Raw genomic sequence first — 27,311 nt, 5'->3', positions numbered from 1 at the left:
CCAAGAGAGTCCCTGGCAAGAACATCATAGCCGCCCCGATCCTCAACAATGGAACCATCACAGTTTATAACAATCCAACCACTGGGTGGTCTGTTCCAACGGAGCGCACGCTGAATATAATGATGAAGAAAATCTGCCCGAAACTTCCAACGGTGAAAAAAAGATCTGTTGCTATCGGAATCGGGGATCCGGAGAAGCTCACTAGAGAACCGTAGTCTAGTATCATGAATGATGCAATAAAGAACCACAGTGTGAGGCTCAGATTTTTCGGAGAAACCAAATAGGCAACAGCCAATAGGTTTTGAAACGCCAAGTTGAATGGCTAACAAAGCCAAAGTACAATCCAAACATTTCACGGGTCAAAAACGAAAAATACAAAAAATCGCCTAATGTTTGGCAATATATCGTTTTTCTCGCTATATATATTTGTCGAAGCATTTGCATATATTTCCCGAAGAAGGGTCATTTTTAAAAATTGCAATGCATTTAATTACTTCATATACCATGTCAATGTCAGTTTCAATTTTAATTATTAATATTTTTTTAAAACACAATATCTTTTCACCTTCTCATCTCATGATTCAAATTTTTATTTCAAATTTTCAATAAAAATGACTTTTGAATTGACAACTTTAGTGGAAGCTTTAAAATCAATTGATTTATTAATGCCATGCTCCCCATCTAAAAAAAAAGAAGAAGAAGAAGTAAAGGGCAAACCGGATGATATTATAAAGAAAATATTGCCCCTGAATAGAGCAAGCTATATAAAAGAGACATGATGTTGAAGGGTGTCAAATCTCATATAGAATGGTAGAACCCAAAGCAAGCCTGCCCCGTCAAGACCCAAATGAGCCCAACTCAAGGCTAATAGATCTATCCATTTTGTAACGCTTCAGTCCAACCCGTTAATGACCCGTTAACTCAAAGTCAAATGGATCTAACTACTAATTGAACCAAAACATTAAAAAACCTAATTACCTAAGGGCATGTTTGGTTACATGAATCTGGATGCATGAATCTGAAAATTATACCCGTTTAGTTGTAAAAATCTCTAGATTCATGAAATCTAGAGATTCACATTAATACTAAAAACGTGAATCTGTAGATTTATGGGTAGAGGGTGAAATCTAGAGATTCACATTTTTACACTAAAAACGTGAATCTGTAGATTTATGGGTAAAGGGTGAAATCTAGAGATTCACATGTTTACACTAAAAGCGTGAATCTGTAGATTTATTGGTAAAGGGTGAAATCTAGAGATTTCAAAAAAGTTATACATTTGCACATTTACAAAATCACGTCGATCAAATAGTTTTTTAGGATGAATCCACTGATTTCATTCCACAACCAAACATCTAATTTTATAAATTATAACTCCATAGATTTGAAATCTCCAGACTCATGTAACCAAACAGGCCCTAAGAGTTGCCATATTAAGTCCTTCAATGTTTATTTTACTAATCAATAATTAAGAAAAATTACATGGCTATTTTAAACGTTCCTTAATAGCGAAAATTATACTATTTTTAACCCACAAAGCTGCATGTCAACAGGAGTGGCACCAACTCTTTGATCAAGCGCTGGTCTCTCTTTTGGAAACCCAACTTGCTACTTTAAGTTTCAGATTTTGTTTTCCAGGAGGCTTGTTATTTAAAACTTACCTTCTAAAGATTGGTTAGCTGCGTTGATCAAAATCCGAGGCTTTCTCTTCCTTTCATGCCCATGATTGAATTAAACTTATCTGGGCGGTTGGACCTCTTCGTCTAAGAACTAAATGTGACTCAATTTTTTACTATTGTTGAGTTTACAACTTGTATCAATGGCATGAAAATCTGCTTGGTTAAGTTCTCAACATGATTATTATCACTTGCAACTAATTAAATTTGGTAGCTTGGACTCCAAGCCGAATCCTCTCAACTTAGGATTTTTCCTGCCCCATCCCTCTCCCCCAATTTCTGTTCTGAATTTCAATCTCTTACCCAGATTGGTCTTCTCTTCTAAATACTACAATTCTGGTTGCAGGTACTTATCCAAAAGCCATGAATAGATTAAAATGGCTTTATGTTTGTACACAATGGTGTAGTTTTCCACCGCCAGCCAAAAATCTCTGCTTGTTACGAACCTAATCTATGGGAAAGGGTAATAAGAGGGTTAGTTTGTAAGGTTGTGTTTGTTTGCTGGAATAAAGGTGGGGTGGAAAAAAAAGGGGTGAAAAAATTCTTGAAAAAAGCAATGGGATGATAGCCCCTACACTATAATGTAATAGGGTTAAGTGTTTTGAGAACGAAGAATGTTATCCTCAATCTCTTAATTTCCCTCTCTGTACTTTTTCTTCTTCCCCAATTCCTAATCTTCTAGTTGCTGTTTTTCTCCCTCTGAACTCTTCTCTGAGTCTGAGATACGCGTTCGCAACAACTAGCAAATGACCTGCTGGAGAGTGCTTCAGGGGGATCAAATCTGAAACACAGGAAGTTCGCGAAAGTGAAAGTAGATTTTTGTTAAACTCCATGGATGCTCACCATTGCTCCCTGCTTCTTTTCAAAAATGGTGGCATTTGCATCTAGTTCCTCCTGTAAGAAATCTCTCAAGAATTTATGGTATGTTTACATACACCAGGGACAGAAGACCACCCCTGTTGTACTCCATGATGACTATGTTCTCTCAGTTGTATTGATTTATATTGGTTCCCCCCAATTTTCCCCATAAAAACACTCAAAATAATGTACTAATAGATAGTTTGATAAACAAGAATGTCGAGGTTGTATAATGATCCTATTTTATGATTTTATTTAGTAAGCACTGCGTAGACTAATATCCCAAACATTCCAAGAAAATGGAAAAATAAATAAATAACCACCTAATAAAATAAAAATTACAGTTTTACATTTTCCTTTTCAACAAGATCCTCAATAATTGTGACCATGATAATATTGTCGATAAAAAAGCTCACATCTTAACTTTTGTCAGGTGAGGATCTACGACGGATTTTCAGGTACCCAAATATTCCAGCACCTGGTGAAGAGCCTTCAAAGAGAAATGGCAGATATCCTGTAGCATCTTTGTATCTTCGTTGAATCTGAAAGTAGGAAAGAAAAGATTTCTGCATTTCAGCACCTTGAAAGAAATGGGAGAGAATCCTTACCTAAGGCCATATTGAACTTCGACTTGTATTTGGGTCACTCAACGTCTGGACCCATGAGATTTCTAAACAAGCTTTAGACTATGCTCACATAGGTATTTCAAAGTCTACTTTCTTTGAATATCTTTGTGGGAATACAATTACCCTATTCCCCAGTGAGGCTTCAAAAAATTGCAAAACCTCTTTTGGGCTTCTTAGTGCCCATAAAAAACTTCAGCAAGTTCAACTAGTAACAGCTAAAGAATGCTGAAAGAAACTATGAAGGCTTGACCATAAAAAGCTAGCACATATATGAAAGTTTGCTAAAGAGAGATGATATGGCAGGTATCTGCATCCTAAAAAAAGAAAACAGTGGAGGCCATGCATATGTTGGCCTGCTGGCATCAGTTTTTCCTTTTTCTTTTTTCTTCTTTTTATTTTTTTTTTCCTGGGCTGGGAGAGGGAGAAGATGGGGGAAGGATGAAGGAGAGTAAAGTAACAAAGTAAACCTATTCTATAGAAATTTTTAGGATCCACTTCTCTGGTCCCCATAGAAGCCATAGACAAAGAGATCATTAAGAAAATCTCTTGGGTTGATGGTTTATGACAGGCAGGGGCGGACCCACTAAGGGGCCGAGGGGGATTTTTCACTTTTTATATTAATTTTCTTTATTTTTTCAGTTTTTTTCTCTTCTCACATGTGAAATGTCACTATCTGCCCCCCCCCCTCAATATTGAGAATAATTTTTAAAGGTAAAATAATGGGTATAATTGTCATCCTTAGTTAAAAACCAACTCCTCATTCCCTATTTATTCTCCCCTTTCTTTTCTCTCACATCTTTTCTTCCTATTTATTCTCTTATCTTTCTATAAACGTGGGTTAAAGGAAATTTTTGAAAAAAAATCTTATTAGAGATTCAAAATGTCATTCTTAATTAGAAACTAACTCCTCGATCCTTATTTATCCTCTCATGTCTCTCATCTCTCCTCTTTCCTCTTTTCTTCCTATTTATTCTTCTTCCATTCCTATATAAGCGCGAGTTAAAGAAAATTTGGGGAAAAAATCTCCACAATTAGGAACTCTTTCTTTTTCTCAATTTATTTATTGTTTATATTTTTTTTTTCTTGTTATTCTTTATTTGATTTTATATTCTTTGTTTCTTTATTTCTTCTGCAATTTTTTATATTTGATTTTGTATGGTAAATAAAATGTTTATAGTTATTAAGGTAACTAACTAACCATTGGTTTGCATCTCTTACCTAAAAAAAATTTGGTTTACATCTGACTTTTTAGGGTTAGAAGTCATGTGTATTTTTTTTGTACTGATGCTTTAATTTACCTATATTTTGTTGAAAAAACGTATCATTATCAATAATTTACCTATTTTTGTCAAATATATGTGGGCCCTACAAATATATGTGGGCATATTCCTTAATATAATAAAATAATTCATAGGTGGGACCCCCAATGGGTCTTATGAGGGCCCACACAATATGTGCAGCGAAAAAGCATTTATGCTTCCCCAATCTAGACTTCCATTCTTTGCCCCCCCCTCAATATTCAATTTTGGGTCCGCCCCTGATGACAGGAACAACAAACTATCGCATAGTTCTTGTTTGGGAGTCTAAATCTGAGGTGTGTAGAGGTGTCCTTGAAGCTTTCTTGTAGTCCTACCTATACTGGTTGTTATACCCAAAAAAGACAAGCTATAATGTTTGAAATACTACAAGAGACGATCATTGATTGGTGCATTTTTCTTATTCCTTGGAAAGGTCTCCCCACTTTGTATACCAAAATATTTCTAGCGGAGTAAGCTTAATAGGCAACTATAATTGCATTAATATAAAAAAAAAAAAAAAAAAAATATATATATATATATATATATATATATATATATATATATATATATATATATATATATATATATATATATATATATATATATATATATATATATATATATATATATATATAGTAACCTAATTTGTCACTTTCATAATGTTAAATAAAAAGTTTACCTCAAGAATTTGTTCACTGCTACGCAAGCAGTTCCTCCCAACAACACAAACTGTTCCACCAGAGCCTCCCCCAGTAATCTTTGCTCCGAACAAGGTTCCATTTTCAGATTTGGATATTCTACCGTGTTGCATTTCCTGCACCAGGTGCACTAACCTATCTGTTCCATCAGAACCCAGCCCACAAGCACCATAGCTTCTATGGCACTGCAACATAAGGATACACAAACTGAATGAGGCAAACATTTCTTTCATCCATAAGATAAATGAGCATCTTCTTTTTTTTTTTCAATGAATATATCTTTTACTAGTCTAGGAACTTGGTTTCACTATAAATTTGAAAAGTTATCAGGGTACATTGAAAGTTCCTATACCACGATGATCAAATAATAGGGATAAAAAACATTACTTGAATACCTGATACAAGATCTCTCCTAGGGAGGTCAGTTGCTCATGTGAACTCTGAGCTGTTAGAAGCGCTTTAAAAGCCTGTGTTCAATAAAAACAGTGAGAAGAAGTATAGCGGGTCATAAATGGAAGACAGCCAGCATCAGATTATGGTCCCATGCAAAGAGGGGTGGGTAAGAACAGATTTTGTTTTGGAATAAGGAAGAAGATTGACGAAGGGGGTATACCTTCCCCTACCTCTATGAGAATACAGAGAGGGCATTTTTTTGGAGGTTAAAGAAGGATAAATTTGTCTCTTGGGATCACTAAACAGCAAGACTAACTGATGGGGTGTAGTTCCAACAGTTCCTAGGTAGCCCTCCCCCCCCCCGGGGGGGTTAATGTCATTTTTCTAGTCAAGAGAGAAGGTGATTTGACATTAACCAAGGTCAGAGGGGAGGGTAATATTATTTTCTAATTAAATAATAATAACTTCGTATACTCCTATATAAACAAATACAAATTCGTGCTTTGAAAAACATTTTGAAGTAACAGTTAGGACCACTGTAACTAAAGAGTTCAGCATTCACACCAAATATATCAAGTACCAGGCAGAACATAGGAGTAAATGATTGCCACAATATGAAAATGACACAACTACACCATGATTCCATGAACCAACCTTGGCACGGAAATTTTCATAGATAGGATGTTGAGCTTGTGCTTTCACTCCATAACTACGTCTATGGTCAATTACTGTGATTGAGTCATTGTGATCGTTGTACTTCTCAACAAATGTCTCACCGAGCGTCGACTCAGGAAGCCTCTTTGCATAAAGGGATTCATATCTGTGGTTCAAAATAAAGAAAATGGAAAAGGGGGCAGGGGAGGTGGAAAAAGATTTTCATTAATGGAGACACTACCACAAAAATCCAGCTATACCGAGGAAAAAGTCAAGTGATGAACTTTCCAAAGTATCACTAACAATGGTCATCTGTGAATGTTCACTAAATCTTGAAAACTGAAAGTAATACAACAGGTACTTATAAGTAAAGACCTCACCTATAAGGTGATAAGTTACATAAGTAATCCAATGAAGCTTCAGCTTCAAGAAGTTCAGCATCCTCCTCCACAAATTCTTCAATCCCAGTGCCATCCACTAGCTGGTGAGAATCATCATTTGATAATGAACGGGACAGCAGTGAAGATGCCATGGACTTTATCATCTTTCGACCCATAAAGGCCCCAATCCTCACAGACCCATAGTCTGTGCCACCAACACTGTAAGCAGTTCCAATCAAATAATTAATGGGATAAAAGAGAGGATACCAAATGAATTGCAATATCTTTGGCAAAAAAAATTTTAAAAACAAACTTACGATATTCGTCTTCTTGGACAACATAAATGGAAATTGCAAATGATCAAGTGAAATGCATTATCTCAATTGAAGTATTACCATCATGGTCATTATGGTTTCAATGTGTAGGCATATAATTCATTTTGAGGAACCATTTCAACAAGAATCATCCAAAACCCCAAATTTGCACAACTTCCCCCATACAATTGTCAGAAATTACTTGTATAAGTCCAGACTAGTCTATTTGCAATAGATCACAAATTTGAGCACATTTGAAGAGAAAGCATAATGAATCATTGAAACCTGTGTCTTATTCCAGAATCAATGCCCCAAAATCGTACATGAGGAGGAATATCAACAAGACCTATTACTTCAGCTGGCTGCACGGAATACAACAACTTGATGTTAATACTTCACCTCTAGAATGAGCGAAAAGAAGGATTGACTTACAAAGCGTACCTGGCAGATCATTGCAAGAAGTTTGTTGGTTTCACCGCATGCTGATGTCATCTGGTCCATCACGCCACAGGGGGCACCAACAACATGATTCTCTACCTGTAAAATAATAATAATATAAAATGTTACAAAATTGGAAGCTCATCTAAGCATTTCTTTGAAAAGTCAACAAGCTAAGGAATGTGTGCATGTTCATGCCTTTTGACAAAGCAATGCAAGATCTCTAGGGTTGATGTTCAATCCTGCAGATAAGAAGGAGATACAGTTTCAGAAATTTTTTCTGAAGCACAAAAAAAGCATCTAGATATACTGCTTTCGGGTATGTAAGAATAGTAGGTGCAAAATTACAACATCATAGGCTCTGTATGCACTTTATCTAACAAAATATTCTAAATATGCTGCCTGCTAGATAGTGCGAATGCATGATACCTGTCATGAGACAATCCATAGATGCACCACCACCAACATCTAACAATTTTTTATATGCACTGCTGACATTCTAAGTGGTATTGAATCTCATGATGCTGTTCACTTGTGGAGTTTAAATTGATTATTTTCTATCAATTTCAAGAATTTTAAGACCATCAGTACGGAATCATTAGCCACTTTCTCTCAGGACTTCTTCCAGCCCTACCCATGGACCAAAACTAGCTTGGATACATATCATAGGTGATATGGGTGGAGACACTCCGATCCTAGGATAGATTGCAATCAAATTTATTTTCGGAGCATGGAAAAAATGAATCACAGCACAAAAAAGCAGCATAAAGTCCGACAGAAAAAAGACAATCAGAAAGGCTACGAAAAAGAAAAAACATGTTCCACCTCAGAAGATGTCGTGCTGGAACCCTTCTTGAATTGAACAAATTAACAAAGTCTAGATGAACAAGCAAAGAAAATCAACATGTAATAGATTAATCTACAATACAAAAGAAGAGGGGCACATTAACATCCTGAAATCTATACTAAACAACTAAAAGAAGAGGAGGTACTCAGTGCTTGAGGCTCCTACCATAGCAGGGTCCCAGGAGGGTTATAATGTACACAGCCTCACCCCCGATTTTGCAGAGAGACTGTTTTTCTACTGAATTCCACAACCACTAGGTTGCTATGGAGCAAAATCACAGCTGTGTGGAGTGCTGCCCCACTTTATAGAGAGCCTGTTTCTCTATTCAAAGCCACAACCACTATGGATTTCCACTCTCTATAACAACTGAGGTCTAGAATTTAATGGTGTATGCAAGGCAAGGAAAATAATTACTTGAAAATTTTCATGGGAAAAAAAACTCTGTTCCATAATTTGTTTAGTATAATTATGATATTCAAGTCCAATTAGTTAATTTATTTGTACTCCATGTTGACACATTCCAAGCATCAAATGAATAGGTTCACTATTTTAGAATTTGAGAAGTTGGAATCACAAATCAATTGACACAAGTTGATGGTATAAATTCTGATTCCTTAATTAGTTATCACACTGGAATTTTAAATCACCCTTCCTTGAGAAGTGAAGTTTTTTATATTTGGATTTATTCACTACACTTAAGAAAAAAGTTTATTATAATATTCTCCAGTGCTAAGACTAAATTATGTTGTCTTTTCCATTATGTACATGCAAGAACCTAGGTATGTATTCATATTGTTACACAACAACAATAACAACAAACCTTGTCCCAACTAAATGGGGTCGGTTACATGGATTCTTGCCTTTTGATTAGCTATGTTTGAGGCCATGCTAGATGCCAAGCCTAAAGCCATGCATATCCTTTCTCACCACTTTTCTTAAGGTCATCTTAGATTTGCCCCTAGCTCTTCTAATTCCTTCAATCTGGAATATATCACTTCTCCGTATAGGAGCATTTAGATGACTCCATTGAATGTGGCCGTGCCACCTCAAACAACTTTCTCGTAGCTTATCACTTACCAAAGCTACTTAGGGACCGGCTCTAATATGATTATTCCTTATCTTATCCTTCCTAGTTTTACCACTCATCCATCTTAGCATCCTCATTTCTGCGACACTAAGTTCATCTATACGATGCCTTTTAATAGTCTAACACTCTACACTATACATCATAGCTGGACGAACGACGATCTTATAGAATTCTCTTTTAAACCCCAAAGGAATACATCAATCTTGCAAGACCCCGGACGCACCTCTCCACTTCGTCCATCCTATTTTAATTTTTTGGGAAACATCATTGATCAAAAACCCAATTTTAGGGTTAGGGTTTGGGTTTCTTGGAAGGTTCCCTAAAATTTAAGTTTTGCCTAGAATCTTTCAACAAGTGGTCTTCATAAATTAATGGGATAATCTAAGGTGCCAAGGATGATTCTGAAATTAATGGGATAATATGGGAAAGCTCAATTTACCAAGCCTAGATGGTGGGGATATTTTTAGGAAAGTGAAAATTAGGGTTTTATCAAAACCCAAGATGGGATGGTTTATTTGATAATAGGATATCCAAACTTATACTAGGCAAGTTGGGAAGAGAAAAGGATGCCTACTGTTGGGGTTTAGGAACGATTCTTGGGAAGGTTAATGGGTTTGATCTTGAAAAGGAAAAAGATCTTGGGCAATCTTGAAAAGGTTAATGGGTTTGATCTTTATTCCTTTTTTCTTTCTTTCTTTTCTATTCTTTTCCTTATCTTTTTCTTTCTTTTCTTTCTACCTTTCTTGCAAGGGGAGGGTTGTGATGAAGAAAAAAGAGAGAAAGAAAGGGAAAAGCAGGGTAGGGGAAGGGAGGGATGGGGGAGTGGCTGGGGAGGATCACAGGGGCAGGGGGAGGTTTAGGGGCTGTAGGGCTGGGAGCTGCAGCTAGGTGTGCGGAAGCAGGGGGGTGGGATCCAGTTGCACAGGCAGGGGAGGGGCTGGGGGAGAGGTGCAATGGGATTGAGAGGTGAGGGAAGGGGGTCGGGGTCTGCTAGATGTGAGCTCTAGAAGAAGATGATGGAGACCAGAAGAAGAGTGCTAGACAGAGGATAGGTGCTGATTTTTGTAGAAGAATCTCAACCATGGCCCCCCTCAACAAGGAACCACAATCCTCAACTCAATTAATCTTTTCAAATTTATAGATTTAAGGAATACAATGACAGACTAGGCTTGTTTATAGCCTACTAAGACTCCAACCTAAGTGGGATTCCTTTGTAGATTAGGATCTCCCATACAATTAATCTCAACCATCCAAATAAAAGACTGAACATCTATCAGAATCTTCTTGAAAATAAATTCCTCTTGAGACTCTAAGACTCCAATAGTAATAAAGCAACTCTTCTTGTAAATAAAGACTTGTAAGAGTCCATCTTTAAAGAAGACTCCTAAAGAATCAAGAACTCATCTTTAACTTAAATAAGACTTCTAACTAATAAAGACTACTTACAAAATAACCAAAAATTAAATCCAACAATTATTTATGGCTGTATTTCACCAAAATGCCCCTATAGGAGTTCAACAAGCCCAAGGTGCACCACTTTGGAGTGGCATCGGGGCCTAATTGATGTGAACAAGTGTCACCCCAGGACCAAAACCCTACTCTAGGCCCGAGGCCAACCCATGAGATGCACCTAGGGAGGCCGAACCCATAAAAGAGGTATTTTTCTCAATTACAGCCCTAATTAGTTGCTGGAATTTAATTTCAAAATTTTAGTTTTAACTTTTAGAGATATAGGTGTGTTAAGGATCCAAGCTATCCCAACCCAATTGCTTTGTGAGATTAGAACTTTCCACATTAATTTTAGATTGATCCTTTTAACCCATATCAATTTGAAATAACTCTTACCCTACCATAATGACCAAAGTCTCTGCATGGGAATTTGGTAAAAATCTTATTTTTTCCCTAGCAACCCATATGCTTTCCATATGTAATCCTTGGCACCTTAGATCAACCCATCGACTTTTGGAGATTAACTACTAGAAGATTCTGGGCAAACCCTTAATTTTAGAGAATCCATCCAAGAAACCTTAACCCTAAAGTGAGGTTCAGATCATCACTCCAGAATTTCAGTCAGGGGGTGAACTCTGGTTCACATCAATAATTCTCTATATCACCTTTTATATTTATGATTGAACCAAGGTACCTAAAACAATAGCTTTGAGGAATCTCCTTATCATTATGTTTTACCACCTCATCATCCTCCCGATCATGACCAAAGTTGCAAACTAGACATTTTATCTTCGTTCTATTTAGTTTAAAGCCTTTTGATTCCAAAGTTGTTCTCAATGATTCTAACTTGATATTAATCCCTACTTGTGTCTCATCCATCAACACAATATCATCAGCAAATAGCATACACCAAAGAACCTCTTCTTGAATGTCTTTGGTTAATTCATCCATTATAAGTGAAAATAAATATGGCTTTAAACTGATCCTTGATGTAGCCCAATTGTAACTGGGAATTCACTATCTTTCCCCCTCCTTTCTTGCACTTGTCACTAAACCATCATATATCTCCTTAACCATGTCTACATATTTTTATGCAACATTTGTTTTCTTTAGTGCTTGCCAAATTAATGCTTTAGGACTCTATCATAGGCTTTATCTAGTTTAATAAAGACACCATATGAAGATCTTTCCTACACTTTCTATACCGTTCCATAAGTCTCCTAATAAGGTAAATACCTTCCATTATAGATCCTCCGTAATAGTGGTTACTTGTCTCAAACGGTTAATATAGTTACATATCTGTAATTAAGGTAAAACAATCATGATTAAGTTTGATTGCTGATGCTTCATATTACTACAACAACATTTGTCATAAAGTTACTACGAAAACAATCCCGAAAAAAGTAGTTTTACCAGGAAACAACTCTATTCCAGATATGGGAAATAATAAAGACAATAAAATTGAAGATCATGAAGTAGATAACCATGTGCAGCAGCTAACGCGGACATGCTAGCAACTTCCACTGACGCAGAAGAAGATACACCTTTGCCTTCAGGTACTGCAGAAGAAACCTGAGAGCTCAAAGAAAAACATACGAGAAGTCGAAGCATTAATATCAGGTAGATGTAACTGATAACTGTTCATATGGCTGAATCAACTGAGAACAACCAAGAACAGAAAAAATTAGAAATTACAATAGAAGAAGATTAAAAGGAAATTGAAAATGATTACAAGGATGCAACAGCAGATCATACAGAAGGGGGGTGTTAGCAACACTCATGGCTATTATTGCATTGCAATGGTATAAATAAACATTTCTATCAGTAAATCGTTGCATAACTTTGCACTTTTAACAATTCTCTATGGCACACAATAATAGTTCCATCTATCCATGCTGACAACCAGTTTCTTTGGCACAAAAGGTAGTTTTATTTTGATATGAGGGAGGTTAAAATATTCATCTTTTGGATGCTATAAGAGGTATTTCTCACATGATTCTAATTAATTTGGAAGCTTTCTGATATATAGGATTTTGTCACAAAGAGGTTTATGTAGAAGGATCTCAAGCTGCAAATCAATATTTTCATCAGAAAACATAAAAGAAAGGGAGATGACTATATCAGAAAACAAGGCACTTTTCTTCTTGAATTTAATCCATTATACAGGATATTTCTGTCACCTATTCTTGCAGCTCACTTTGGAAGATCAAACATGTCGGGCTTTTATGATTTTTGTTCTATTTAAAGCTTCTTCTTTTTTTCCTTTGTCATTGTTCCATTTCTAGACAATTTAGATTTATCACCCAGCCGACTGTAACCCCGAAAGTATCCATGGCCATTTAACTCCTTCACAGTAGCAGACATACACAGCTAAGAACTATCCATACATTGTGCAGATCTTTTGGAGTGCAGTGGATTTCTGTCTTCTTGCAATAGAAGTATAGGGACTCTGCTTGAGAATATCAAGTCTCTTTGTAATTATATAAACAATATGTGTTGCAACTTTACACATACACAATTACACATAGCAATCACCAATAATCAGATAATTGAAGTATAAATGTTTGTCCTTGTTGTGGTAACACAGATCTCTAAAGTCATAAATTGAACTCACTTCTGCTTCAAATAAAATTAGAAAAGAACCTAATGAATTTTGAAGAAATAAAAAGCAAAAGAAATAGCCACTTCATAAAAACTGGAAAAAGAAATCCTGCTGAAAAAATGAGTGGGAATAGAATGGGCTGCATACCAACATACTAATACTATTATCAAAACGAACTCCCAGCTCAGTCATCAAAACAAGGATAGTCCCAGCAACATATGCGGCCCACCTGAAAATAAATCAATTATTAATAAGTGATTGTTTCAGCTTTCTTTTTCTTTTTCTTTTTTTCTTTTTTTGGGGGGTTGTTTCAAATCAGGAAGGATAACCCACTTCTGTGATGGATCTTGAGCAAAAAATTTGTTTGCCTTTCCATACGACATAGGCTTGTCACCATCCATCAAATCAGACAAGTCCATGTCAAAAGTTGGCCCACGATTACTTATTTCTGATCCATATGATACCTGATAATGTCAAAATTAGGAAGGAAAAAAAATACAATTAGTGGAATGATGGATACTCCAATCAAAGAGGCATCCACTCCCTTGCCAAGCATAGTTGTAAGAAAAGCAGTATGAAGACATATCCTCCCCCTCACAATTTATATATGAACTCAAATCATAAAAAAACATGCAAAATTATGAACTTACACAGACACCAGAAGAGAATTATAATGGGAATACTGGTTGTACAGTATAAAAGGTGACTAGACATCTTTTACTTATTTCTCTCCACCCCCCTTCACCAAGAGTATGATCAAAGTACCTGTCTTCATCCTCCTGATGCAGGAGTGTCCTCTATGATAGGCCGATACATACCACATAGGCATGGACGAAAATTTGCTAATGAAAAATAACAAGAAAAAAACTTACAAGGGTCCTATCAACAAAGGATAGGACATTGACACAGTTTAACCATGGCTGATTAGTTATTTGATTGTATTTTGTTCAGTTATCAGACATGTAAGCTATGGGTTTAATTGTAGACTAACTTATATTAAAATCCATTTATCCGTTCAATACTTGTGATGGGCTATTAGACCATATGAGTGCTTTGTCTTGATGCTTTTTATATTGCTCTTCAAAAAGTTCTACTAGTCTTTTCAAAAGTAGGTCTACATTTCTGGACTTCACAACAAAATTGCCATTCTGATAAATTCCACCACCAGGTTATCAATCTTTCTTCTGCTAATCGATTGTTTATTCCTGTGAAAAAAAAAAGGATTGTAGTCATCACAGCCCCCAGGCTTTTGCCACCACTCAGGAAGCTGCAAGTAGTGGTTCTGCAGGACAAAAGAGTGAAATGGGGCTTAACAAATTCAAACCCACAGCCTGCTGATTCAAAATGTGATGGGATGAAGACTTCCTTCCATTAGGCTAACCAATTAGCGCTGCAATGCAATTGTTAAGGCTAAATCATAATTGTCCAAAAATGATCAACCAATTCCTACCGAACCTATCAAATATCCGTTAGAGAGGGAATAAGGCTAAGCAGAATGATCTGCAATTGGAATAAAGCCTCCAGGTCTGTTTGATTATCTAATACAACACTTGAATATGAAACAGCTAAAATTTCCAGTTTGACTCTTTATTTCAATTTTCAAGTCCTAGTTGAGATATTCTGAAATACTGTTTTCTGTTAAAAAAAATTACAGCAATTTACACACCAATTTTTGGGGTTCTTGACCAGTTTCTGTCAATTCTGATCTGCACATGGCTTTCCTGATTGATTCTCGATCAATGTTTATCTCAACTAGTCACTGCCTGTTTGCCTACGAAAGGAAATTTCATATTATAACTGCATGTTGATTTTATCTGCACACTGATTTTCTCCATCTCTCACTTCTCCTTTAGTTTCTTTCAGTGAGGCAAGTTCAGAAACCAAAACACTTTCAAGGTACAACCCTTCTGTCATACTGTTAACAACCCTACTCACATAAAGTTACTTCCTTCATAATTCTCAGGTCATATTGGTTCTCAAAACTCACAATTATATTGCCCTCTCCATCAGCCACCATATTGATGTTAAGTGGGCTCAGATTTTCTTTCCAGGTTGTTGTGCTTCTCTGTTTCTCACCATCCCACATCTCTACCACCATATGTTCTGAGGATACTAACCTAAAAGTGTCACCTGTGTCCAGGCAGATAATCTAGACCAGTATGACTTGTTTCCTTATTATCCAAGGATATTGTAACATTTTGATTTCTAAATTTTGTTTATACCAATTCCATTTACAATAATTATGTGTGTGTGTAGATCTTATAGACAGGAGTACGTGGAATCATGTTTTCAGAAAGAAGAAAAAACGAGAATAAACAAGGGCACAGCTGCTGAGAACCTCATAGTACAAAATCCTTCCCTTAGAAATCTTGGTTGGCAGCACATGCTCAACCCTTCAAATGAAGGGAATTATCAATAACAGTGGCAGAGGCAACAATTTTCTCTGATGAAAGGAAGAAGCAGTAACAATGGCAGCCACAAAAAATTCCTCCAATGAGGGAAAGTAGCAGTGGCCACTGCCACATCAATATCACTTTCATAAAAGAACAAAAAGGAAAAAGAAATAGGAGGGAGTGTATCCATTCAATATCTGAAGTTGCTATTGCTAAAGAGCAGACCCATTCAAGTTCCAGCACACGCTGCCACTTCCTTCAAAACTGTTGCATCATCGCTTGAAAATAAGCAACCATAGAATTGCAATTCTTGTGATGTGGACAATGCAAGAGATAAGGGGTTTTATCTCTGCTAAAGCTCCTGGTCCTACAGAGTCCCCACTGTATACTTATCGCAATTGAGAAGACCAACAAGCCTATCCCACACCGTCCCCTCCTTTAATAAGACATTTATTTATCTTACTTATATATTAATGCCCTCAACTCCTCCATTTCTTTAAGAAGTATTCATGGAAGAATCCATTCAAAATGCACCCACCACCATTATATTAATATGATATTTGTTTATCACCTAAACAGGTTCCTTGTCTTGTAGGTTTTTAGCTGGCCCTCAGATGCCTTCCAAGCTTTAACAACTATGCTAACAACCTTCTTCCCTACACCATGTGCCATGGCTGGGTGGATGGCCCTATTTTCTGCAACATTATGTGAAAGTAGGAGCTCAAATTTTCCTGAAACCTTGTCCAAACCATCCTCTATCTGTAAAAGATTCAGCTTAAATGTAGCACTACCCTAAAGTTTGACATGCCTATCCAGAAGGTTTCCTATCAAACCAACGTGGTAATGGCCACATCAACACCTGAATACGATTCAGCTCAGGAACCTAGCCAAGATTGTGTGCGTGCATATGTAAGATTGTGTGTGTGCACATGCTAGATTGTTTACATACATATGTACGATTTTGTACATGCATATGTATACAAGTTCATAATGAGATGCAACTCGAAAACCACTAAGAGAGTATTGAAATGGAAATAAAAATAGGAGACAATTCTCTTTGCCAAAGTATTGTTTTAGTGAGAAAACAAAAAAGAAAGAAAGAAATAGGATGTTATTCAGACAGGAGTCACTTACAATTTGTAGCACAGGAGTTGATTCTTTTCCTTTAGCAAGCTGCCGAGCTTGGGCGTGTTTCCATAGTTTTTGCTTGCTCGGATGAATCTTCTGAACAGCAACATGGCAAGCTTCTCTAATAGGCATCTAAAAAAGAAAATTGAACTTCTCAACATCATAGTTGTTTATAATTTACAATTTGATGATCACTTCCTTTGCAATGCAAAGAAATTGGAGATGGAAGATTTGATTTTACAGTGCCTAGAGCTCCCCCACCTTAATCAACTAAAAAAGTTAAATGAGTGAGACGCCACAAATAGTTACAGATTTCTAAGATAATTTGAAAGAGTAGGTACTAAGATAAGAAATGCTAGTGTAGAGAAGAGTATTTAAACCCTCTGCATGTCGGACAGTCTGTTAAAATGATAATTTTCATAGACATGCGATCCAACTGATGATTGGTTAACAAGGAGATTTTAAGACTCTTTGGAGAGTGGACAAAAATAAAGAGGTTTAGAGAAATTTTTCACTCAAGCAGGTAATGTACCCTAAATATAAAAATTGTGCTCAGGGTTTCAAATTAAATTGGACAGAACCAACAACTTCAGATAAATAACAACGGGAGAAACATAGGACAAAATTGCCATTCAATGAATAAAACTCAAACCAGATCACCCACTGTAATAAGATGCTCCTAAAGTTAAGCAAACTGGCAATAGTTGATCTTTAAAAAGGATCATAACTTTTGTGATTGCTGGTGAAGACACTCTAGCATATATCTTATACTAACTTCCTCAACATATACTCAATTCATACATTTATTAATATAATTAAATTTAAAGGAAGAAATTCTTCAACAATATTTTTGTGATCTATACTTAATTCATACATTTATTAATATAATCAAATTTTAAGGAAGAAATTCTTCAACAATATCACAAATTAGCAAAGCGAACACAAAATGTGATATGGGGCCAGTAATGTTGGGCTGCCTTCTATCTGTATACAGATCTGCAATTTTACAAAAGGCTATTGCAAGCACTGTCGGATTTTATTGATGCATAAGACAAATTAAAAATTTTGCTTTATTGAACTTTCAAGATTTCCAAGAAACAAGGTAATAAAACTTCATTGTCCATACAACTGAGAGGAAGACAGATCCGTTTTGAAAAAGAATCCACATCTCTGGTGGAAAGTTCATTAGACATATACAAATTAACAAGAAAACCATGCGTATGTGTGTGGGTGTGTGGGGGCGTGCATGTGTATGCGTGTAAAAGAGAGCAAGAGAGATAAAGAAAGAGAGCTTGACCTGTAAAACAAGGCTTCCAGAGTAATCTGCAATGCCTCCCATTACATCCAACCTCCCAGGTGCTCTTGCCACGAAAATCTCTTCCTAGAAGACAGATTCATACAATCAAAACCAAATAACTAATCTATTTTGTCTATTCCAAGAAGTAGTTTTGAATTCCAAATAAGTCAGGACTGTTAGAGAGTTAGGATAGTGGTCAAATGGCATTCAGAGATGAACCTATGAAATATAGCTTTCAATTTTCCTTTTGAAATTTTCCCGGCATGAACAGTAGACACTTTGTGTATTCTTAGCAGAAGAGTAGATTCTATTTATGAGTATTGATGATTTGAGCCATGGGTCCTCTCAATCTATTTATCTACCGGTGTCAAGACTACAGGTCAAATCTGTTCAACTTCCATCTGTTCTGTGTTTAAAAGTCACTGTAATATTTCAGTTGAATAGTATTCTGATAGCTTAGTAGCTTTAGATGATTTCTATCTTGAGTTTCAGTTCTGGTTTGCAGATCCTTTGAGTAGATTGATATTGAACCTGATATTAGCAACTAATAATCGTTATAGTGGTAGGACTATTCATAATTAACTGTTTTGTTCATAACTGATGCAGAGTCTGCAGCACAACAGAAAAATGTAGTGACTACTGCGTGAAATGAAAAAAGGTACCTCCCAGTTAAAGAGTCCAGCCGCAGCAACACACTCCCTCATCCGACGCTTTTCAGTATTCTTTCCTGGATCCAGTGCAGTACTTAGTTCAGCCAAGCTCTTTAAAAAATTCATTGTATCCGAGAGGCCATGAAAATCTCCTTCAAGAATCTCAAAATTTTCAGTGCATCTACCAAAAAATCAAGCCAAAGAATGCTGTTAGGTGTAATTACATGTTTAATAATTTTGATGCTAAACATGTTCAATTGAAACCATCAAAAGTTAAGAAGATACTCACGACTTTGCAAGAGAGGTTTCCTCACTCACTTCAATGCTAGGCATTGCATTACGCAGGCCAAGTTCATTTTCGGCAACTGCATACCACTCTGGTATGCACATGTCTCTACCAGGTGCTCGTTGTAGTTGATATCCAAGTATTATGGCATCCCGTAATCTCCGTGCCCCACTAAGCTATATTGTCAAGAGAAAGGAATAAAAGCCATATTTAGTAACAGGATGTAGCTCACAAGCTGCAATGAGATTCATGTGATGGAAGAATAACTATTGCAAATATACTTGAGCACTTAGTATGTGAACCTGCAACCTAACGTCTTTAAGCAAATGCATAAGTTGCAATGAAATCTCATGCTTACTCTCAATGAGACTCCACATTATAAATTGAAGAGATGCTGGACTTTTTGTGCCTTGGGGAAAAGTTGCAGGAGCATCCACAATCCTATGATTACTAGGACACTTCATTCAATAATCACCTACTTCTAAGTTCTAACACATCAATGGTATGAATAGGGGATGCTCCAACCTTGAAAGAACTTCTGGAGTGGGTATGTGTCCATTACTTGGATACAAACCTAAAGGATGCTGATGGTGAGTAAAAAAGGGCAGGGATTCAAGGAAGGTGACATTTTTGGCGAGAAGACACCAAAAGGAAGGGAGGCTGGCCGCACTTGTAGCCTTCGATTTTCAAAACTTACCTATGAAAAAGGCAGTTTAGAGCTTTGGGGTCTAGTTTAGTCCAAGAGGATTTACTCACATTCAAATAACAACTGAACCCAAAAACTTTGGGTGGAAGAGAGAAAGCTGCAACCTGAGCATATAAAGTTTCCAAATGAGATTTGGAACCAAAAGTCTTGTAGGCATACAATTGATAAGAAAGTAAACAGTACGAAGAGCATGTGTCAAAAATATTTCGGGAACATGCATGCCAAAAAGAAGACTCCCAAGTATCATCCATATATGGTAATTTTTCCACTCAGCCACCCCATTTTGTTGGGGCATGTCAAAAAAAGCTAGCTGATGGCTAATGCCATCATCAGCGAAGAAGATTTGGAACCATCGAAAACGTATCGACCCCCTCCCCCACACACAAACCTTTTAACAAAACGAACAGTTTTGGTTATCAAATTGAGTAAAACTATTTTGATTAAGAAAAAACTAAATGCATCCATAGTACTAAATTTTGTCTCGTCTCACTGTCTTGAACTTGTCAAGACAGTCAAGATACCAAGATCTTAGTGAAACATGGTACAAAGCTGCACCATGTTCTGAGAGCCTATTTTGGTGGGTATTAAGTGCCTTTTGGGTCTGATTTTCGACATATAGCCTAATTTGAGACCAATAAATCAATGACAATGTTATTTTTATTAGAACCATGGTTGTCAAGGTGACAAGGCGATAGAGGACAATGAAAACCAAGGAGACACCAAGCAAGACAACAAGGCGTCGCCTGGGTGACAAGGTGACACCAAATCGTCTTGACTCAAAAATGGGCCAAGGTGGACGCTTTGACAACCTTGACTAGAAACGAACACAAACTTATCTTCTTGACTCATACATGCCTGGTTGTATGAGGACCAAACTGGATCATGTATTTACACAAATCTGAACATGGATATACAAGGAAACATTGAAACATTCACTGAAATGCAAGAACATATATTGTGAAGTAGTCAAATCTTACTATAATTTGAAAACTAAAACTTACAATTTATAATGTACAGCCCCTTGAATTTTCAAAATTTCAACAAAATTTCCGAGATTTTCAACGAAATTTCACCTCAATTTCCGAAATTTCGGCTAGATCTCATCGAGATTTAGTCAACTCATTTCGCCCATAATTTGGTCTACCTCTACTCAAGAGTCAAGATTATTGAGATCTTGAGAGATCTTGTACAACAGATGCATCACAAATATAACTCTTAATGTTTCATTAAAATAGTAAGTACTACATGGATAATCATTAATAAATAAAACAAAGTAGTCATAACCAAATAAAGAGGTAGTAGAAGAAGTTCAACACATCAATATGTGCAATATGGAACAGAAACGTAGATCTATGACCCTGATATAGATAACATGATTGCCAATGTTTGGTGAACACCAAAAACATCGGGTTCACATTGAAAAGCATGAGGAAAAGGAAAAGGAAAAATAAATAAATGAGGCAATTGTTCCTCATTACAACAAAAGACAAATGGCCAAGATGCTGATGCCATAACATTAGAGGCTCCACAGATTTACCATTAGTAGCCCACGCAAACAAGATTGAGCTGTGGGGGGGGGGGGGAAAGGAAGTCAAGGGTTCAAGAAAATAAAGTCCTTTCTCCTCATGTTAACCACCAGTAATCCTTCTCATATCCTAATCCTGGGAAATACAATGAGACGAGAAAATGGTGACACAGCAATTCAGGAATTTAGTTGACTGACTCATGCATAGAAGATTAGTGCTAAACCTAAGAACATGAAGGATGAGATCAAGAGAAATAGAGGATATAACAAGAATATTGCCCTAAACAGAAATGAAGGAGAGGGAGCCAGCAACCGCCTCTACCAGAGAAAATGGTGTAGCTGTATAGGGAACGGCACCAAAGTCCACAACCCCAGAGGGGGTTTGACATTTATCAATCTCCCATATGTGCCCATAGGAACAACCCTCAAAATCAGCCGGCAAGGTTGTGAAGTTCAACACATCAATGTGGCAGGTTTTATGGGTTCAATGGAGCATGGATGAACAAAAAGAAAATGACCAAAACTGTTCATGTGAACAGCATCACAGCCAATATTTGCCTCGTCTGGAGATGTTTCCCAGATCTGTTGGGCCCCAAATCATATTGTAAAAAGATTTTATTTTGGGGAGATTTAGAAGCTTAGTTTGGTTTCTATTTTGTTATTTACGCATCTGACTGAATTATAAAGCCTAGTAGTTTCTAATTCTAATTAGTATTTATTTTTCATAAGATTCTATTCCCACTAATCACTAAATTCTAGTTTGTATTTTTAGTTTAGAAGATTTCTATTTCTTGTAAAGAAATAGGGCTCTATATTGCATTAGAAAAGCAGACTTCAGCATCAGAAGATGAGCTTCTCAAGTGCGACATAACTCTATAAGATGCTGCCATGTCCTCCTGGGTATCACTCTCAGTCGTCACATGATGTGGTCTAGCTCCCCCCATGACCTCACAAACACCAGTAAGTCCAAGACGTGTACAATGAGGGCAACCATAACCCAACACTTGTCCTTAGTATTGCCAAAGTTTTCAAAAATGAGTGCTTTTGGATTTCTCTCTGTCACCTCCAAAACCTTGGGCTCTGCCATGACTACGCCAATCTCATTGAAAGCTAGAGGAAATAATTGATGAGTCAAGGGAGGAAGTAATCTCCATAGCTGTCTTTTGAGTCTTTCCACTTTGCAAATAACTATGCACCTCATCTAAGGATGGAGAGGACACCAACCCAAGATGTGTATACGAAAAGGCTCTTCTTTTGGGTTTTCAATGCTCCAGAAAGAATGAGAACTCGTTCCTTCTCAAAGTCTCTATTACAGTCATATTCTTCCCAAAGGCAGATCAGAAGTTTGTAACTCTTAGAAATAGGTCTGTCCCTTTGCTTCTTCATAACTATCTGCTGGAGAAGCCGATACACCTTGACTGAATCCCCAAAATCATCAATAGTTCTGGTAAACTGCTCAAATATCCTTGGGAATCTCTTTTCTCGTAAATCTCCTCCCATTATCAAGCTCTCTAGACAAGATGCCAAGTCATAAAGGTGGAGTTCTCTGTCTAACACTTGAGATTAGTTGGGTCATTTGTAGAAGGGGCTTTGATGGTGCCTATAATATATCAAAGCTTCTCCCCCCCCCCCCCCAAAAAAAAAAAAACAATTCCAAAGGGAAAGCTTCTTAGAATGGGCCCAATCTGAAAAGGTAGCATTATCCAACTTCAAAAGCGAGCTTTGAGCATTGGGGTTGTCAAGAAACACTTAGTAAAAGGAGTACTACTCAGGACACCCACTGACCTCTGTTGATCTAGTGCGTCCCAACATCATGAAGTAATTGAATGAACAAACTAAGAAAGTGGAGTCAATATCCAGGTTAAAGTGGGAAGAATGGTGCCAACCCAGGCTTACTCAGAAAACTTTTCAAATACTAGTAGACATAGGCCACCAAACCAACATGGTGAGTATCCCAAGAAACAGTCCCAATAAACCTTTCAAAAATAGCTTCATAGCTTCATCACACAACCAGTAAAGAAGCTCAAGCAATATGAATTGCCAACTAAAGAGAAAGTTCAGAACATCCTAGTAGTATTTTTTTTCAGGCAAAACAGAAAAAAGCAGATCCTGCAAGCAATTTGGAAGCATAGAAGTAGGAATTGTGGATCTCCAATTCCTAAAAAACAAAAGCAATGCCATGAGTTTGAAGGACACCCTAGGGCGATCAGAACAGTTTAAGACTTCAGCTCATAGCTTACCAAATGAAGGAGAAAGTGAAAAAGCACAATCCATGCTAGCAGTGGCTGGAAATGCTTGAAATGGTCTTAGGAATCCTATTTCTTCAAATGAAATGGGCTTGTGGTGTCAGCATGGTCTGCACTCATGTTCCATGCAATCATTCTTCAAATAGTTCACGTACAAATCCATTCCTCAGAACCCCTATGTGACGTACACTTCCAAAGAGAAAAGGATGAGGGTACAAGAAGATAGCACGACTCTCAAACAAGTTCTGCTCTGGTACAAAATTGTAAGTTAACAAATGCAAAACCAATAAGGATGGAGAAGATAGCTTCAAGAAGATGGGGAGAGGAAGAGAGGAGTACAGAAGAAAGAAAATGGTGGATATTGTGCACTGGAAAGCATTTCCAATACAACTGTATTACTTCACTAATGAAAAGACAAGGACTTTTTTTTGGGTGAAAAGAAAAGGAATTACATACAGCAAAGGAGGTAAAAGGTTCTGCTAAAAAAAAAAAGAATAGGGCAATGAGCTATTCATAAACTAACATTCTCTATATATAAATTCAAATGAACTTAACCATTTTTGTATCTGAATGAGGCCTCAAAATTCAACCAAATATATTATGTATTAATAGCCTTCCACAGAGTCTGCTTGGGTCATGTCCAATAATCAAATCAAAATGGATGAGCCGCAACTTCCAGTTTGACACTGTATTAGGTCAGTCAACACCACCTTTGGGTTGGCAAGTCTCTTCTTCTCAATCAGTCTAGATTGATCCAAGCGGTTTGCCAATATTTGGTCATCCAATTTATGTGACCAGCCAATTTAAGTAATTGGCCAAGTTGAGAGACAACCAATTAAAGTGGACACCCAGACAGGCGTCTGCTTGCTCAAACTTCCATAATTGCCTTTTTCAAATTCAAAATGAGTTGATTCTCTTAGCATTAAACAAAAGCCTTTAAAGAGATACCTCTTATTCGAAAACTTCAACTTAGGTGCAGAGCACAGCTTCCAAAAGTTAGCTTGAACCTAACTGATTTGCAACAACTGCAGTCTTCAATTGCACCATACCCGAAGATAAAGCCATAACTTCCCACTCTGATACAGGTTTCTCCTAATTCAAATTTTCATGGAAATCTGATTTCAAAGATCTTCACTTCTTATGCTTTGAATTCTCCCAGATGTTCACTAGAAGGTATCTCAACCATTCAATAAAGCTGTTGCGCCAACACCAAATGGCTTTGTCATCATTGATCAACTCCAAGTTTCCAACAATGACAACCTATATGTGACATGCATAGGGGCATCCAAAGGCCACTGTTGTACCTGATCACTATCTCAAATTCCTTGATCATAGTTTATCATATACCCAAGCTACTCCCAAATCAATTATGAATCTTATGATATGGTCATTTCTTATTGTATCCTTTCTAGTTGTACAATTCGTCCTTCTTGTCAACCTCACCACTACCACAATGAGCTATCTATACAATGCTTTTAACTACCCAAAACTCTGCGCCATACATCATAGTCAATCATAAGTCATACAACAAAATTTTCAGTTTACATTTTAAAGTAATTCAATAACCATTCAGTTAGAAGTTAGGATAGGTACAGTTCAGGTAATGAACAAGTGTCAGCATCCACGAGTAAGGGACGAGAAGGAGAGAAGAGTAGAAGAGAGAATCAATAATGTGAGAGTGTTAGCTCTACACATATTTCATTCACTACTGAACTATTTAAGATATTGACACCAGCCTCCAAAGGGAGGAAAACGAAATTAGAAAAAAGATTACAATTTATAACAAGATAGTGACAAAACTACCCTTTAACACAAAGTTTAAAAGTCTCCTTCAAGTTAGTGAGTAGATGTCATGCATTCCCAGTTTGCATAAGAGAGTATTGAACTGGCTAAGAGTTTGACCCTTGGTGAAGATGTCACTTGCTCACCTGTCTTAACTCTTAACCAAGGAGGTACAGACATAGACTGAGTCAAGCTTTTCTTTAATGAAGTGTCTGACAACCTCAATGTGTTTAGCTCAGTCACATTGTATAGGATTATAAGCAATACCTATAGCAAGCCCTGTTGTTACAGTAAAGCTTCAAAGGGTCCCTACTGTTAAATCCCAACTCTTGAATCACCCACCTAAGCCATATAAGTTCACACACTCCACAAGCCATAGCTTCGCATTCAGCTCAGCACTGGATCTATCTGCAATTGGTTGCTACAGAAAGAAGCTTCCAGTATCTTCTTAATGTTTCATCCCTTATTATTACTTAACCATCTTCTCTTTTAATAAATTTAACATGGTCAAGATCTCTACTATTATTTTCCCTCCCTTTGGCCATCTTATAAATAGCTTTTTATTCCCTTTTGTGCTTGGATTACTATAAAGATTGTCATGTTTCTGCACCTCCTTGTTCTCACAATCTCCTTTGCCCCAGTTTTCGAGAATCTTTACATATTTTGACCCTCTGCACCATTAGTCCATTTCCCTCGAGGTTCCTTTCTACAACCCAAACCCGAAGGCCTGAAAGCATTTCCCTTAGTTTCCCTCAACATCATTAATCACGTGAGCAGAAAAAAAATAAACCTTTTGACTAAACCTGGAAAATGCTAATCTGAAAAATAAACCATAGATACATACAAGAAACACTTTTTAAGATACGAAATTTTTAATTACTGATGTGGAAACTCCCTGCAAAGCAAAGGGTAGTGCTGTAGGTCTCCTGCACCAGGAATTCTCGTTTTTAAGTCATCAGATCATAACGTACAATGGCAATGACATGCTGTTCCTCTTTGAGACCAACTTAAAGGAGGAAACAGTTTTCTTTCCACCCCCCCCCCCCCCCCCCCCAAAAAAAAAAAAAAAAAGAGAAAACCTTCCAAGGAACAAAGGCAACTCAAGAGAGTGTGAGGAAATATTGGACTTATTTTCTCTTGGTCTTCCACACTAAAGAATTTCGGTTACTGATTCATGACTTAAATGTGTACCTCTTCTACAGTTCACATCCACGATAAGTACATGCACTGATGCACGTATACCATATGGGCCCTCTTATGTCTGAGAAAATCCTTCAAACAGAAACTTCCTCAATTTCCTCCATGCCTCGCATGGTCGTCAAAGCATCCGCCGAGGCACGCCTAGGAGGCCACCTCAGAACCTAGGCCACTTTTTGGGTCAAGGCACCTTGGTGTCACCTTGTCGCCTTGCTTGGTGTCAACTTGTCTATCGGCCCTCTATCGCCTCACCTTGCCTTGTCACCTTGACAACCATGATGGCTTGCATCAATCCCAGAAAAGAAAACTTTGCACCAGATCCCAAACTTAACAGTGGACCTCAGATAGAAAGGTATACTCAAACTCAAATTATGAAAAACAATGCAATTTCTTCTAAACTTACCATAGAATATATGATGACATAGATCAGAGCTCAATAAAATTTACCTTGTCTGAAGCATAATTTTTGCCAACAGCTGTATCCTGTAGTATGCGAGCAGCCACCTGAAAGTATAACATGGCTATCAGTACACACATTCATAGGCAACAGATATGAATGACAACATTCAAAGGACAAAAACTAAGTGATACTAAATCTGAAATAAAACAATCATCAGATCAGAACCTCTTGGTGGATAAAGAATTCTTTATAGTACTAAAGAGATTCACATAAATGCTGGGCAAACCATTAACAGTTATGAGCACTATCCTAAAAGAGCATCATATCATCTATATAGCATAAAACTATTTCACTATACTGGACCAGGCAAACAAAGAGAAC

The 27,311-nt window shown here is 37.0% G+C and overlaps 1 protein-coding gene across 2 annotated transcripts in view; it reads right to left on the bottom strand.

The window, feature by feature from the left end:
- Positions 1 to 2,262: 2,262 nt before the first annotated feature.
- Positions 2,263 to 27,311, bottom strand: part of LOC149015708 (L-arabinokinase-like) — a 41,582-nt gene continuing 16,533 nt past the window's right edge. The window contains exons 15-30 of one of the 2 annotated variants that reach the window (XM_089155018.1): positions 26,978 to 27,034; positions 19,078 to 19,250; positions 18,801 to 18,969; positions 18,139 to 18,222; positions 16,848 to 16,973; positions 13,654 to 13,784; positions 13,468 to 13,549; positions 12,203 to 12,290; positions 7,534 to 7,577; positions 7,339 to 7,434; positions 7,183 to 7,259; positions 6,584 to 6,802; positions 6,204 to 6,369; positions 5,552 to 5,623; positions 5,138 to 5,341; positions 2,263 to 3,076 (exon numbers count right to left, since the gene is read on the bottom strand). In XM_089155018.1, coding sequence (XP_089011144.1) covers positions 2,954 to 3,076; positions 5,138 to 5,341; positions 5,552 to 5,623; positions 6,204 to 6,369; positions 6,584 to 6,802; positions 7,183 to 7,259; positions 7,339 to 7,434; positions 7,534 to 7,577; positions 12,203 to 12,290; positions 13,468 to 13,549; positions 13,654 to 13,784; positions 16,848 to 16,973; positions 18,139 to 18,222; positions 18,801 to 18,969; positions 19,078 to 19,250; positions 26,978 to 27,034 — 1,911 coding nt within the window. In that variant the 3' untranslated portion in view covers positions 2,263 to 2,953. The remainder of the gene's footprint in view (positions 3,077 to 5,137; positions 5,342 to 5,551; positions 5,624 to 6,203; positions 6,370 to 6,583; positions 6,803 to 7,182; positions 7,260 to 7,338; positions 7,435 to 7,533; positions 7,578 to 12,202; positions 12,291 to 13,467; positions 13,550 to 13,653; positions 13,785 to 16,847; positions 16,974 to 18,138; positions 18,223 to 18,800; positions 18,970 to 19,077; positions 19,251 to 26,977; positions 27,035 to 27,311) is intronic. The other variant, XM_089155017.1, reaches the window with a different exon arrangement.

The sequence above is a fragment of the Hakea prostrata genome, chromosome 5 (genome assembly GCF_041222555.1).
Source record: "Hakea prostrata isolate BN-2017 chromosome 5, UWA_Hpros_2, whole genome shotgun sequence".
Classification (NCBI taxonomy): Eukaryota; Viridiplantae; Streptophyta; class Magnoliopsida; order Proteales; family Proteaceae; genus Hakea; species Hakea prostrata.
The sequence above is the reverse complement of the archived record's forward strand: the minus strand, read 5'-3'. Positions and strand labels throughout refer to the sequence as shown.